At 53.3% G+C, this 15,485-nt stretch overlaps 1 protein-coding gene across 1 annotated transcript; it reads left to right on the top strand.

Moving 5' to 3' along the window:
* Positions 1 to 9,473: 9,473 nt before the first annotated feature.
* ETV3L (ETS variant transcription factor 3 like) lies at positions 9,474 to 14,529 on the top strand (the record flags this gene model as incomplete). Its single annotated transcript, XM_081120943.1, is given in 7 exon segments — positions 9,474 to 9,534; positions 9,611 to 9,848; positions 10,104 to 10,293; positions 10,646 to 10,766; positions 14,053 to 14,271; positions 14,274 to 14,450; positions 14,453 to 14,529. Coding segments are annotated over 7 exon segments (1,083 nt in total).
* Between the last annotated feature and the right edge of the window lie 956 nt (positions 14,530 to 15,485).

Below are 15,485 nucleotides of genomic sequence, written 5' to 3'. Positions count from 1 at the left end.
CAGTACTGAGAGTCTTGTGTCTGGGGAAATTGCTCGGTCCCAGGGACGGTGGACACCCTACCTGGAAAGTAGGACACTGCCTGAGGCCCAGTTCAAGGGGCTAGATTGGGGCAGGGCTTGGGTGCAAAAATACTAGGAGGCCAGCATGTACTTTCCCACATGTACAGGAGACAAAGACAGGCACAATCCCCACCCCCAACCCCACACAAAGAGACACATACACAGAGACACCTACAGTCTCCAAAACAGAGCACAGCCCACACACCCAGGAGCAGACACCCACAAGAACACAGAGGCACAGGCATCCCAGGCTCACAGACCCAGGTTCCCAGAAGCAGGTGTGTGTGGACACGGATAGACACACGCAGTACACTAGCAACACACGCTGGAAACACAAACACCTACGCACAGAAACACAGTCGCAAAGGCAGACTCCGCAGAGAGACATCCACTCATTTCACAAATCCTCAGACACACACAGACTCACACCTGCTAACGGAGACAGACAAACACACATTCTGACACCCACACAGACCCAGGCACACAAAGAGGCCTTCACCTGCACCCACGGGTAAGCTGATCAGCAAATCCAGAGCTTTTCCCTGTTCTGTCCTGGAAATACCCCCAGGGTTTGAGAGGTGAGCCCATCTCCTGAGAGGAGACGGTGGCCCAGGTGGAAGGCTTCAGACCACAGGCGTGGGGTCCCTACCCCATCCCCATGCCAGAGCTGAGGACAGTTCCGAAAGCAGCCTTCCTGGAGAGGGGGTCAGATGTGGGAAGCCCTCGGTCCCTCTCTTGAGGTTGGCCAGTGGGGGTGGAGAAGTGTGAGTGGAATGGGTTTATTACTGGGAGTCTGTTGCCTCAATTGGTATCGATCCCTGCATGTCACCTTCCATTGCCACTAATGGGACATGAAGAGCCTCTACCAACACCGCAGCCACCGGCCACACACACACACACACACACACACACACACACACAGCCCCCCCCCCCAACCCTCGCATCTGATGCTGGATGCTGTGTTCAGGGCTGCCTCCCTTGCCCCCTGCTCACCTCCTTCCCCTGGTTCTCTCCTCTCCCTCTTCTTTCCCTTAAGGCTGATCTTCTGGTCCTTCCAAAAGCATACCTGGCACTTCCTTTCCTTTCTCCCTTTCTGGCCCCCTGGGGCCTTATCCCCCTATTTGGGAGTGTCCCTGTCCCCTCTCCTCTCTTCCCTTCTTCTCCCATCTCTGAATCAAGTCCTGCTTGATGGCCCTCTGATGGGGATGCACTGGGCCCCACCCTGTCTTGGAGGGTGGCTGGAGGATTCCTGGAATGAGCCAAAGAGGGAATGACCCCTCTTTCGCCAACAGCTGGCAAGGAGTGTTTATGAAGGGATATTCTCTTTCTGCCACAATTGGACTGGCCTGGCAGCCCCCCTCCCCTGCCCCAGAAATAAGCCAAGTCCCCTGCCCCTTCAATCCTCTGGCTGCCATGACCCCAGGCCAGTCCTGGCAGAAGAGCAAGGAGGCCAAGGAAGAGGAGACTTCTTGTCCTCCTTCCCCACCTCTCAGGGAAGAGATGACACCACCTCCTCATCTCCACCCTGCCTGGCAATCCCGGATCCTGTGCAGCCTCCAGAGAAGCCCTCCCCAGGCTCTCACCCCATCCCTGTGTCTTTGATCCTGCCTATTTTTATGTCAGACGGTCACAAAGGCACAGTGACACCTGAGAGAACCCATTCAGGGTGGTGAGGTCTTGATACAAAATATGGATCGTGCTGGCTACTTAAACACTGAGTAAGTCACTAACTAGGAAAGGAAAATTCTACTTGAGGCTCAGATAGAGCATCCCTTGCTTTGCTGCTGTGAAGGCCCTCAGTGTGCCTGAGTCTGTGCATTAAGCCCTGGGGGCTGCAGGAGGGCTGAGAGGGGCTCCCAGCCCCCACCTGGCCTCCTCTCAGCCCTGACAGGCGTGTCCCAGAGACAGCTCTTAGCCCCAGAGGAGCAAGGGATGCCTCTGGCCGCCTCCTGCTGACTCCTGACTCCAGACAGGGATGGGATCTCCACCCAGCTCACTTGCCCCCTATTAATGTACCACTTTGTCTGGGGAGTTTAGGAGGCTGGTCAGTCCAGGTACAGTTACTGGATATGAAGTTGGGGGTTTTGAAGGCAGTTTAAAATGTGTTGAGGCTGCATGTTGCAAGTTGGGTCCTGAACTGTGTTGTTTTTTTTGGTTAAGCCTCACTTGAGGATATTTTTTCCATTGCTTTTCAGAGAGAGTGGAAGGAAGGGAGGGAGGGGGAGAGAGAGAGAAACATCGATGTGAGAGAGACACACCAGCTGGCTGCCTCCCATGTGCACCCAACTGGGAGCTGGGAGTGAACCAGCACCCCAGGTACATGCCCTTGACTGGGAATCAGATCTGCGACCCTTCACTGCTCTGGTGACGCTGTAACCACTGAGCCACGCCGGCCAGGGTAGTCCTGAACTCTTCAGAGGGGGAAATGGGATGGGGAGGAGGTGAGTGAGGGGTAGGACCAGCTCTCCAGGTGAGGAAATACCAATGACTCCTAAAAAAAATACCCGGACACTGGATCTTGGCACTAGTCTCCTTCGCTGCAGCCCTCTGTCCTCTGTGGACAGCAAGTTTGCCTCATCCTTGCTCATATCCAACTCCTTGGGACAGTGTTTTGGGCCACCTCTCCCTTTGTAGCCCTTTTCCTATGCCCTCAGTGGGCTCGGAGGCCTAACCTGCTGCCTCCCCCTAACCCGGACCCTCTCTTCCTGGCCCGCAGCTCCTGTCTCTTCCATCACTCAGCCTCTCTCACTTCCATTATGTTAGCTTCGGTTGATTTAACCAGAAAACAACCCCCAGAATTTAATTCCATGGCCCTGTATTCCCATCTCGATCAGCTCAGGGCTGGGAGAGGTTGTGTAATGACGGGGGAGGAGGAGAGGGAAACTTGGCCTCCCAGAGTCAGGGAGGAAAAAAAGAAAGAAAATCATATTGATTCCCCAGTGTCAACCATCAATCTTTTCCTCCCCTCTAGGGATTAGGGAGATTGGACACAGGCCCACTCACCCAGCTCCAGGGTTGCTTGGTCCCCAGGATTATAAAGACAGAGGCTCTAGTCTTCGACACCCACTCTCCTCCAGTGTCCCCTGAGAAGCCTCTCCTGAAGTCAGTTACCTAAATCCTTCATCCCCGCCCTGGTGTATTTAGGAATCCTGTCCCTTATCTTGTTCCTACTCTGTCCTTAGCAGGGTATCTGATGGCCCCGCAGTTACTTTCTCCTGTCTGGTTTAATGCCTTGTTCAGAAGTTCTTCTTGCTGTCTAACTTCGAGTCATACTCGATAAAGAAAAGGAAAAATCATTTTCTAGACCTCTAAAAGGAAAGAGACATACGAGTGCTTAAAAAGCCTTAGAAAGAAGGTGATTGGTAAACTATTCGTATCATTTTAATACTGGACACTGAGAAGAAAAGTTACACATTGTGAAGGTTTAGCAGCGGAATGTGAGCACAGGTGGGACCTGGGACTCAGAGGGGAAAACGGGGAGTGAGGTGGTGCTAAGCGTCAGAGGTTGCAAAGGGGGCTCTTTTCCAGGCCTAGATTCTTTCCATGTCCACAGAAAGTTCCTTGGGAGAAAAGCTGCCTTATAGTGGGAATGGCAGACCACTAGGAGGGCTTCCCGGCAGGCCAGCGTCCCTTTCCCAGGCCTGAGGAAGGGGCAGCCCTCTCGCCAGTCTCTCTGTTGTGGCTGTTTTAGGAGCTGTCTGCCCCAGAGGTAGGTGCTGGATGCAAGGGACCCAGGGAGAGATGCTGCCTCCCACCCCACCCCCACAGAGGTGGCGGGGGGCTCATGGCTGTGGTGCCACTGGCCCCCGAAGGGTTAATTCTATTGTCTGAAAACCACATCGGCTCCCCTGGGAGCTTGGAGATCCCGCTCTCATTTTAAGTAACCCTAACTCAGCGTGTGATGAGCGAGGGGCTGCTGGGCAAGGAGTGAGACTGAAGGAGCCGCTAGACAGAGCACGGCCCAGACAGACTGCTGCACCGAGGTAAGGGACTCTGGTGGCAGGTCTGCAGCTGGGACTGGCGGGACTGGCCAGGACTGGCTGGAGGGACTGCCCTCCTCTGCCTCCACCCCCACCCCAGCTATAGTGCCATTGGAAAGGGGAGAAGTAAGGAGACACAGTCACTGGGTGGAGAGAAGAACCCAAGGGCCACGCTGAAGCCACCTGAAGGGGTCAGGTGTGGGACAGCCGCAGAGCCAGGTGTTAGGCAGTCAAGGAAGAGAGAGGTGGGCACCTCATAAAGACAGCAAGTCCAGGATGGCAGCAGGCTCTTCCTGAGAGGGGCGCAGCTGGAGCCAGATGTTGGCTCGCTGCAGCAGACTCCTGGGACTAACGACGCTGAGTGGGGCTCTTGGGGCCCTGTTGGGTACAGACAGGGAGCCCTGCATCTCAGCGAGCTCACTGGGGCCATCCGTGTGGCCAAGGGTGAAGGGCAGTGGGTGAAACTAGCACTGAGGGCATGGGCATCACAGCACTGGGATGGGGGGGAGTAGGGGATGGGCAGGGTGGGGAGAGTTAAGGTTGTGCTCCCGTCTGAAGGATAGGGGGTGAGAGGACTCTGCCCACCCTCCTCTCCTTTCTGGGACTCCTGGAATCCTTCCCAAAGTACTAGGACCAAGAAGCCTGGAGTCTGAGAGGTTGGGTGCCCTGTATCAGGGGAACCCCTGTGACCATGGGGACAGACGTAAGCTGTGTGAAGCTGGAGAGGCATGGAAGTGATGCTCTTATGGTTGAAAAGCCCCCCCCAACCCCTTCCCAAGGGATAAGAGAAAGGCTGTGGAAGAGTATGTTGCCCCTGCCACTCCACCTTCAAGCCCCTTCCTGGCCCTGCTCAAGGGTAGTAGAGCCCAGTGGGGAGAGGGACCAGGACACGTGGATGGAGCTTGGGTTGGACTTGGGGCTTAGTGGGAGTTGAAGTTAGGGTTGTGTTAAGATTGGGGTTGAGGTGGAGGCTGGAAGTAGATGCAGGACTGAGGGTTGGGGATTGAGGCATCAGAGGCCCCCAGGGCTACTGCATTCCTGGTCCCATTACTCAGCCCCACGCAGGCCTGCCAGCTCACCCCAGTTTAACATTTAGCTAGGAGCTTTCACTTCCTCTGGTTGGCCTGGCTCCTCAGCCACCTCATCGCTTGCTGCTTACTGCTTGCTGGAGGGGATTTCTTGTCTCTGGGTTAGGGGGACAAAGGGAAGGATAGGGGGTATCCAGACAGGGGGATCCCCTGGGGCACAGCTGATGGGAATGAGCTGAAAGGAACCAACTGAGGTTGCCACTGAGGGAGGGGCAAGGAGTGCTGCAGGGCGTTGGGAAGAAAAGAGTGTGGAGCCAGGAGGTGCGCTGCTGTAAGAGCCAGGCCGGGAAGCTGGGGCCTGGGTTCAGTTTCCAGCTCTGAAGCACCAGAAAGAGACAGGGGGGCTGGAGAAAGAAAGAGAGAGGCAAGGGAACAAAGTAACAATGAGAGACAGTCACAGAGACAGCAAGACAGAGAGAGCCAGTGACATGATTTGTAGACACAAGAAGTAAAGATAGAAATGGAGAGACCAATGGAAACTGAGACAGAAAAGGAGGGAGAAAAGAAAGTGAATGGCGGTGGGAGGGAACTGGAACAAAGGAAGAGGCAGGCCAGAGAAGAGAGGAGACAGCAATGAAAGAGGAAATGAGTGGAAGACTGAAAGGTCAAAGGAAGCAGAAACAGTCACCTGGAGGGGCCAGAGAGAGGGGTGGGTGCGGAGCTGACACCCCATTTCCCACACCCCTAACCTCTGGATCCCTGAGATGGTGTGTACTTTCCCCATGACTTTCAACTACCCTTAGTGACTGGTCTGGGCATGAGGCACGGGAGTGTCTGGGTTTGGATTTCTACTCCACTGACTTGCACAGACCTTTTAAATCCCACAGCCCCAAGGGACGGCAAACACTGTCCTTGGAGGCGTCTGCACTGGGCAGGGGTGGGAGGAGGGGGTGGAAAGAGACCTGAGACCCAACTGCAGGACCGACTGCAAGAGCAGAGTGAGGGGGAGCCTCAGAGGGGACACAGGCAGAGGAGGAGGAAGGAGGGGGGCTGGAGTGCCGCTGGACCCTGGGGTGGGGGTGGGGGGAGCGGCAGGGAGGGAGGGGCCTAGCCCAGGTGTGGGGGTGGGGGCTGGAAGGGCTGAGCTGCAGGAGGGACATGGGGTAGGATTCCCAGCCACAGAGCATCACTCAGGAGTCCGTTCTGCCCTAGGCAAGGGCTCTCTGGCTGTGGGGGCTGCGAAAGAAGGAGGAACAAGATGCCCTGGGGTCTCTGTGAAGAGAGGACATCCACCCCTGCACCTCCCTCTGAATTCCCCAAGTGAAAAAGGGATTGGATCTGCCCTTCTGGGGGGGCCCCCAGCCTGTCTTGCTCTCCTGCCTAACTAAGCAGCTTTAGCTAATAGCATTAAGGGAGGTCTCAGGACTAACCGCTCTCCACTTGGGGCTGAGATCAAGGGAAGGAACCAGAGGCTTCTGATCAGATTCAGGATTTGGTAGAGGGTGGGGATGACAGTGTGCTCGGTGCTCCCCCCAGCCTCCATCCCTGTGTTAACACTGCCGCCCATCTGATCCCCCCACTGGCGTATCTTCACCGCACCTGTGCCCACAGTCCCATTCCCACAACTCTGTTTCTGTGATTCATTCTCTCTGACTCGCTCTTTCTTGCTGACTCTCTTCTCCGCCTCTTTCCTCCACCTTTGCGTTTAGAAACAGTCCCGCTTTCCCACCGAATCCATCAAGCAGTCTCTAGGCTTGGTTGGGTCCAGTCAAGCAGATAGATCATGCAGCTCCTCAGAAGGCCCCACAACAAATGACTTTGGATGCAAGTTTCTGCTTTGCAGAGATGCAGCGTTGGTCTTGAACTCTTGACTTTTTTTCCCCTCTGGGTGTGTTCCTGTCTTCTCACCCTTTCTGCATTCCAGGCTCTGCCCATCTGACTGCCCTCTGGCTTTCTGGGTCCTCCGCTGATCATTTTTCTGGCAAAGAGCCCACTTCTTAGGTTTATACTGAGTGCCTCCTTCGGAGCCCATGGCCTCCTGCCAGCCTCCTGTCTCTGCTCCCAAGTTTCATCCTCAACTTTTCTGCCCCGATTGACTGATTACAGCTGGGAGCCTAGAGTCAGACAGACCTGTTTCCATCCGGCTCCACCACTTGCCAGGGAATCTTATGCAAGTCTCTTAATCGGCTGAGCCTCCACTTCCTAGGCTTGCAAAACAAATAATAATACCCACCTCAAAGGGTTATTGTGAAGACTCAGGGAAGAAACATGACCAAAAAAATGTCAAGCCCAATGCTGGGTGCACCATAGGGACCCAATTCATATCAACTAAACTCTTAAAAAGGTAAAATCTGCTTTGGACATTTCCTTTGGCTCCAAGTCCTAGTTTGAGGCATACTCCCTCTTGTTATCATCGTTATCTTTCTTGCTTCTATTAAATAATGACCTAAAACCTACATGTGTTGTAATGTGCACTTGTGTTGGCCAAGGGAATTTATCATATTGTTAGTGATCAGAATGATGGTGATGACAGTCATAATCGCCTGCTGCTAGAACCCTTCGAGAAACACAAAATGCTTATGAGCGGCCACTCTGATGATGCAAGATTAGGTTAGGATCCTTTTTGATTTCTAGTTCTCAATCCTCTTAGGACTGTAGGGGCTATGCCGAGCCTTACAGAGCTGCCCCAAGCTTTGCACAGCATGAGAGGGAGGGAGCTGGGAGATGGGGGAGTGGGACTACCTCCCTCCTTCAGCCTTGGGAGCATCACCAGGAGTGTGGGTTAAAATGAAACACAGGGAATTAAGGTTAAACACCAAGAGTAATTCTTGGGCAAGAAGGCAGAACTAAAACCTGCTCCTCTCTGAGGGCCCCCAAAGTTGGTCAGCTCAAAGTCTCCAGCAAAAAAGGGAGGGCCTGAGGGGAGACGTATGACAAGACTTGCCAGTAGTGAGGATTCCCACAGCTAGAACTGGCAAGCTCCTCAGAGACTTAAGATTATAGGAGGGACTGGCACACGCCATCAGGCCAGGGAGTGGCTGTGGCATTCAGATATTCAGGAAACCCAGAGGCTTAACCCACTTTGGTTCTGTATTTTGGGGGTTTTTTCTCTGGGGCACAGAAGATAGGATGTTTGTAGGCCACCTACATGGCCATATACTGTAAATCTTGATTTCAGGTCTTGCTTCCCACTTTTTCCCTTGAAACTATATGACCTTAGAGAAGTTACGCCATCATTTTGAGCTCTATCCTGTCTGATACTTTGTGTGAGGCTCAGGACATGTCAGTTCCTCAGCTCAGTGCAGGAAATGTTGAGAAAAGGACAGGGCAGGAAATGAGGGTGGGAGAGGAGTGGGGACTCTTCTTTAAAGGGAGGAAACGAAGGAGAGAAGAGGGTTCCAGAATGTCAGCTGTCATTTTACAGACAGAGGGATGTGAGGAAACCTATTCACTCAGATTCAGAGTGGCATTGACCTAATCATTGCCCTAATTTCCAGAGATGTCTTCTGCTCAGGCCAGACGGGGGACCCCAGAAGCAACCCCCCCCCCCCATGAGCTGTTATTCTTTCAGTTGACTTGCCTGGAGCCAAGCATTCCCTGGGAAAGGGAGAGCAAGAGACCCTATGATCTCTTGGTGTGGGGAAAGCAAGGCCTGCGAGTGCAAGGCCCTGGGCTAGAATGGGCTCTAGGGAGCCAGAAGTGAACAGACAGCTGGGCTTCCTGACTTCATGGAGCTAACACTCAGAGGGAGAAGACAGGGGTTAAACTCATAGAGACACCATTGATAAATTCAGTACCATTCATTGACTGTATCAACAATCATTTCTTGAACACTTATGACGTGCCAGACATTCTGTTAGGCTCTCGAGACTCAGTAAAAAAACACAAAAATCCTGCACTTCTCAAATGTAAAATTGCTCTAAGTACAATGACTGTTATGGGTTCTCTGTATCTGCCACCTCCTCCTCTCAAGATTTAGAAAGAGCCAATGATTAATTACATTTTGTCTTATCTTAGGAAAAACTCCAATCCTGTTAAGCCCCAAGAAGAGATCTCCTTCTCTGTCTAAATCCCCCAGCAGGGGGCAGGATACAGGGCCCTTTGCATTCCTTTCTATCTATATAAGTGACTCAGCATCCTGGGTCAGCTCCTGGCCAGTGAGGAGGTCCCCAATGGAGGCAGGACCCTGCGGGAGTGTGGAGGAGCTTCCTGCCTCAGACCCTGCTCCCCTGCCTCAGTCTCCCTTTTCTCTCCTTGTCTCTTCCTTCTTATCTCCTTCCTTCTTTGCCTCCCTCCTCCTGCCCGCTTTCACCTCCCTCTCCCTTGCCTTCTTCTTTCCCTTCCTCCTAAGTGGTGGCCATTTCCTCCCAAGGCCCAGACACAGCCCTCACTCCCGGACTGGAACATGCACTGCAGCTGCTCAGCAGAGGGCATCCCCACACTTGCTGGCAACTCCTGGATCTCAGGTGAGCCTCTGCCAGGTGTCCCACCTAGGCTCCAGTGGTGGCACTGGAGGCATTCACACTCCCCTCTCTGCCCCAGGCTTGGCCTGCCCTGATTGGGCCTACAAAGCTGAGTCGTCCCCGGGCTCCCGACAGATCCAGCTGTGGCACTTCATCCTGGAGTTGCTGCAAAAGGAAGAGTTCCGCCATGTCATCGCCTGGCAGCAGGGAGAGTACGGGGAGTTTGTCATCAAAGATCCAGACGAGGTGGCCCGCCTCTGGGGCCGCAGGAAGTGCAAACCACAGATGAACTATGACAAGCTGAGCAGGGCCCTCAGGTGAGAGGAGGCAGCCCAAGTGGCCAGACAGGGCAGAGTTCAAAGACAAGGGCTGTGGTTTCTGGCACCCAGTCTGATTCCTGCCCTTTCAAGGCTTGGAAAATGGTCTTGAGTGTGGTCAGATGCCCCCTGGTTCTCCAGGGACAGCTGGGGGTTGCTTAGCCTTGCTGGCCTGGGAGGGGGACATGGCTGGGTCTCAGACTGCATTCCCTGCCCACCGGGCCAACTCTCCATTCTCATTCTTGGGATCTCCAGATATTACTACCATAAGAAGATCCTGCACAAAACCAAAGGCAAAAGGTTCACTTACAAGTTCAACTTCAGCAAGCTTGTCATAGTCAACTATCCTCGGTGGGAGGTACGGACAGTGCCAACCCCCAACTTGCTGCTGGGGGTCCCTGCCTTGTTTCGGCCAACCTTGGTGCCCATGGGCGTGCAGAGTAAGGTAAGCAGGAAGGCAGCCCCTATCCCCTGGGCTCCAACAGACCCCATCTCTCTGCCCATCAGGCCCCAGCCCTCCTCTTGGACCTCAGGGGCCTATCAGCTTCCAATGTCCTTTTTCCCTGTATCCTAGTCCTTGGGATAAGATACTCTAAAATATTCCTATGCTGTGGATCACAGGGAACGGAGTGGGGGTCTCAGGTGAGGGTCCAGGGCATGTGGGCAGGGGTGATTTAACAACCCTTATGAGAACATTTCATTGTTTTAACAACTTGTTAAGCAGTATGTCCTGGGGAGTGCATGCCAGGGAGAGCCCATTCCACCCACCCCCACCCCCGCTGCTCCTCACCCCGCAGCTCCTACACAGCATGCTGCTCACCCACTGGGCCACGGCGGAGAAGCTGGCTGGGCAGTGCACCCCCCGAGGCCCCCCAGAGGCCTCTGAGGATAAGAAGGGGAGCAGCAGCGGTGTCTCTCGTGAGTGCTTGGGAAGGGGAAGGACCCAGGGAATCTTAACCAGATAAGGGGAGCACCCTCCTGAATGAACACATGGGTGAGGGAGCATGAGACAAGCCTCGCAGGACATTTGGTCCACCCCCACCCATCTACCTAACCCCATGTGCCATGACCAGCTGGGTTGCTAAGGCAAGAAGGATTATTGGCAATACAGCCACGACATTATTATTGGACCAATAAAACATGACAGTATTTTTTATGCATTAACCTGTAGACCAAAAGTAAGAAATAAACACTCTGGGCCCTTTGAACCCAGGGACATTTTCTAAGAGTAAACGTTTTGGACAAAACCAAATGTCAAGGACCTTTTGTCATGACCATATGTCTCTGTGGATGTTTTTGACAGGACCAAATATCTGTTCATTGAGACAAGGGATAACATAAGTCATTTATTCGTTCAACAAACATTTCTTGAGCAGCAGCTATTTATTAGGTATGGGGATTCGGAGATGAAAGACGGCCCTCAAGATGCTCAGAGACTAGTGGGGAGAAGAGATGGGAGTACAGCCAGTGACAGGTCTGAGATTTGGGGAAGCACAAGGTGCTACAGGAAGGCAGAGGAGCTGGGCCTTCCCAGAGGAGGTGAAGCAGGTGGAGGAAGATGCCCAGGCACAGAATAGCCTTTGTAAAGCAAAAAACTGTGAGTGCATGTAGCAAATCTGAAGAACTGCTCGTAGCTTGCCATGATCAGAGAGTGACTTACGTGATGGTGGGGACAAGAAGGAGGGTGACAGATGAGGCTAGCAAGGCAAACAGATGACTTGGGTTAATGTAGAGTTTGGGCTAGAGTAGGCATAGGACTGGTATTGGGGGGCTTTTGAAGATCATGTAGGCTGAAGATGACAGGACCAGTACCAAGGCAAGGACCATGGGGTGGAGCAGGGGCCCCACTGGAGAAAGGCTGGAAAGATAAAGTTCGCTCACTCATTCATTCACTTACCTATTTCTTCTTTCAACAGATATTTAATGACCTCCTGTTTAATATGCCAGGCACTGTCCTAGGGCTGAGAGCACCAACCTGAGTGAGCAGGACTGCTTTTATAGAGCTTGTAGGCAAGAGGGAGTTTGCAGACACCCAGTTAATAACTTGACAAATACCTATGTAATTATAACTGTGCTAACTGCTACAGAGAAGTTCAGGGTGCAGAGAGCATCTGGGAAGACTTCCTTGGCAAAGTGACATTTGAACTGAGACCCAAAATGTAAATAGGTTTCAGCTTAGTTTGGAAGGAGGGAGGAGAGCGTGGCAGGCAGAGAAAACGGTGCATGCACAGATCCTAGGACAGGAAAAAAGGAACTGGGAGAAGGCAAACGTGGCGGCATCTAGTGGCCTGAGGGGGAGAAGGTAGAAATGTTGCAGAGGCCAGCACTTACAGGGCTGCAAGGCAGGAAGGGACAAAACCAGATTTTCTGTGGAAAAGGTCACAAAGACACAGCCTCTTATGCAGATGCCCATGACCCACCCCTCTGTTCCTTGGCAATTTTTGGACTAAGAATTCTTGGCCTTAGCCCCACCCCAGAGCAGCTGGGGATCCAGAGGTCCCCCCTCTCAGGGAATGCAGGGCGCCTGGCTCTGGGCCCCTGTGAGTGCGGCTGAGGCTATGGGCGTGGGCGGCCCCGGGCCTGCCGGGGCCCATCCTGCAGCCTGGAGCGAAACAGCACCTGAACAGCTCTCCCTGTCCCTCCGCCCCCAGCCGCCCCTTCCCAGCTCTGGGAATGCCTTGGGCACAGAGCTTCCCTCTCTGGGAAACTTTGAGGAGGGAAAAAACTGTTCCCTGGCTTGGAGTGGGCTATTTTGCACCTCCCTGCCCCAGGTACGCACACACACCCTGCCTGTGCTTGGGCCCTAAGGGATGCTAAGCAGGTTTAGGTCATCAGAAGACTAGTCGCAGCCACATGCCTTACTTCTGGATGGTGATTCCAGAAGGCTGTGCCAGCCCCTCACCTCTACCTTCCTGAGAGCACTTGATGCCAACTGCTTCTGGGCAAAAGAGTGGCAGGACTATTGAGCCAGAGGCAGCAGGTGCAAGATTGGTTCTAGGAAGGGGTGGGAGAGCAGTGCTATCTCCTCCAGGTGCCTACTCAGCTGTGGATCTCCGAGGGGAGACAGCTCGGACCTCAGGGGTGATGGGACACAACCTTCCTGGTGGAAAACAGCAGTTTCTCCTTATGTAAGGACCCAAGGAAAAGGCCAGTGGCCCAGGAGAGGGTCCTCTGGCAGAGGTCTCCATGCTTTTCCTCATGAAGGATCATTTTTTACTATTTTCCTCTTATGTAGATCCAACTTCAGAAATATTGTTTCTTTCAAGTAAATCGGGCATATCGTCTCTTGTCATAACTAATGTGTTTTTCCAGTTTTTATCAACAATAGCCCCACCAAGGTGATCACATTGGGTTGATAGTTGCTCTTCTAGTTAAATGATGTGGTCTTGCTAAGAAAAATATGGAACTGGTGTTAGGTGTTTGAAATATAGAAAGTGATGTGAAGTTCTATATAGCCATCCCCGGAGACCCCAGGCTGAGAGCCCCTATGTAGGATCCTGGGGAGAGAGGGAAGGTTTGGAAGGAATAGAAGGAAGGGAGGCTTCTTGGCAGAAGAGAGTTATGGGCCAGAGCCGGCTGGAAAAGAGGAAGACGGGCTCAGTCCATGTGCACTGGGACCCTTGATTCTGTGGGCCCCTTTTTACAAATGATATCGCTTATTCTTAGCTAGGAGAGGACTTTTTATGGATGAAGAAACAGGCCTGAGAATTTAAATGACAAGCCCAGGGCCATGCAACCAGTCCTTTGCCCAGCTAGAACTGGAGCCCTCTGCTACAGGGACAGTGAAGAGTGGATTCGCTGGGTGTATGGCAAAGAATATCTCCATTCATTCATTCAACACATATTTATTGAGCCCTTAATATGTGCCAGGCTCGGCTGAATCCAGAGGAAAATAAAACAGACTGTTCCTGCCTCTAGAGAGCTGTAATCAACAAATGGCTACCTGATTCTAACCGAGCAAAGGGCCCTGGAGGAGAGGTGCTGGGGGTCATGAGGCGCAACCAGGGCTCTTGCGCAGACTGAGGTGGTCGCAGGAGGCTTCCCCAAGGAAGTGACATTTATGATGAGACCTGAAGCAAAGAAAAAGGGAAGGCACACGGGATAGGGGAGAAAGTTTTCAGCAAGAGGAAAAAGAAATGGGAAATAGGAAACGTTGGGGGGGCCCTCCCCGGGCCCTCCCTTGACCCTTTCTCTCTTCCTCTAGGACTTGGCTCTGCCTCCACCCCCTGCCTGTTCAGCCCTTGCTGCCATTCGGGGAGCCTCCCAGAAGAGCTGCCCAGTTTTGCCTCCCTCACACCTTCCTTCCTACCCTCTCTCTCCTCCGCCTGTACCCACCTCTCAGGGCCCTTCTTGCCGCCTCTCCTCCCAGAGCAGCAGTTTCCAGGGTCCTCCAAATCAGACACCCTGCTCCCAGGGCCACGTGCCCCCCAGCAACCTGGCATTTTCCAGGGCTTCCCCTGTTGGCTGGGCTGGGACAAGGGGCTGGTGAGAGGCTCCGCCTGGTGTCCCTTAGGTCAGAAGGGCTGGAGGTAAAGCCCCAGCCCCTGATGGGGGCAAAGAGGTCCCTGAATCCCTGGGAGGGCTTCTCCTCAGAGAGGCATAGACCCAAACCAGGGAGGAAAGTCCCATGTCCCCTAATTTGGTTAATTTTGAAGCAGTGTGGTGCTTGGACCCTCCTTAACTAAGGAGGAAGATGTGAAGTGGGGGCCCCCAAACTCCATCTCTGCTCTTGTCCACCTCCCTGCTGGCTTTGCACCTTCCCTGGGTGGAAATGAGTTTAAATTGAAGGAGGATATGAATGGATGGAGTTGGACCCAAGGTGCTGGGGACATTGCAGGGAAGGAGCATATGTGGAGATGGGAAACACTGAGGTGAGGTGCCCCCTCCCATCCCATTAAATTGCTAATCAGAGTAAGGAGATTCTTAATCTCAACTTCTTTTGAGAGAGGTGAGAACAAGGTTTCCATCATTTGAAGCGTCCCATACCTACCCACATGAGGGGGAAATCCAAGGGCTAATTTGGGAAGGGAGTCAGGAGTTGATTTGTTCCCTGAACCTCAGGGCAACTCCTTTCTTCTCTGGGGCCCATGTCCCTTGCCCAGTCTCCCTCCTTCCCCTCCATGTCCTTGTTTTCCATCCCTCTGATCTCTGGGACCTCGGGATGTGCATGTAGGCCCGTTCTTCTCTATCCGTTTCCCCAAGACCCAAGCGAGTGGGGTAGGGAGGGACTCTGTAATACTCTACCGCAGACCATGAATAAAATGCCCTTGGCAAACTGCCCTCTTGGCTCACATTTCTGCTGCCCTCTGATCTGGTGTGGCCCTAAAAGCCACTCAAAATTACAGGTGGGAAGAGGTGAGGGGGCTTGGGATGAGGGCTTCAGTCCTGGAGCAGAAGTGAAAATGAAGCCAACCCGTCTCCTCCCTCCTGCTGTCATCATGCCCCAGAGAGAAAGGCCAAAAGAAGCCACTCTGGCCATGCAGAAAACTAGCCTCAAGGAAAGAACAACACAGCAGAGCAGGGCTTCTTTACAGAATGACCCTCAGATCCCTGCTGTGGATCTCTAAGCAGAGCTCTAAGAGGTTGGGGGTGAAGGAAGGTGTTGGTGGGGTCCCTCTTGCTCTGAGCCCCAGGTCC

The sequence above is a fragment of the Miniopterus schreibersii genome, assembly GCF_964146895.1.
Source record: "Miniopterus schreibersii genome assembly, chromosome: 19".
NCBI classification, from domain to species: domain Eukaryota; kingdom Metazoa; phylum Chordata; class Mammalia; order Chiroptera; family Miniopteridae; genus Miniopterus; species Miniopterus schreibersii.
This window is presented reverse-complemented; position numbering and strand designations above follow the sequence as displayed.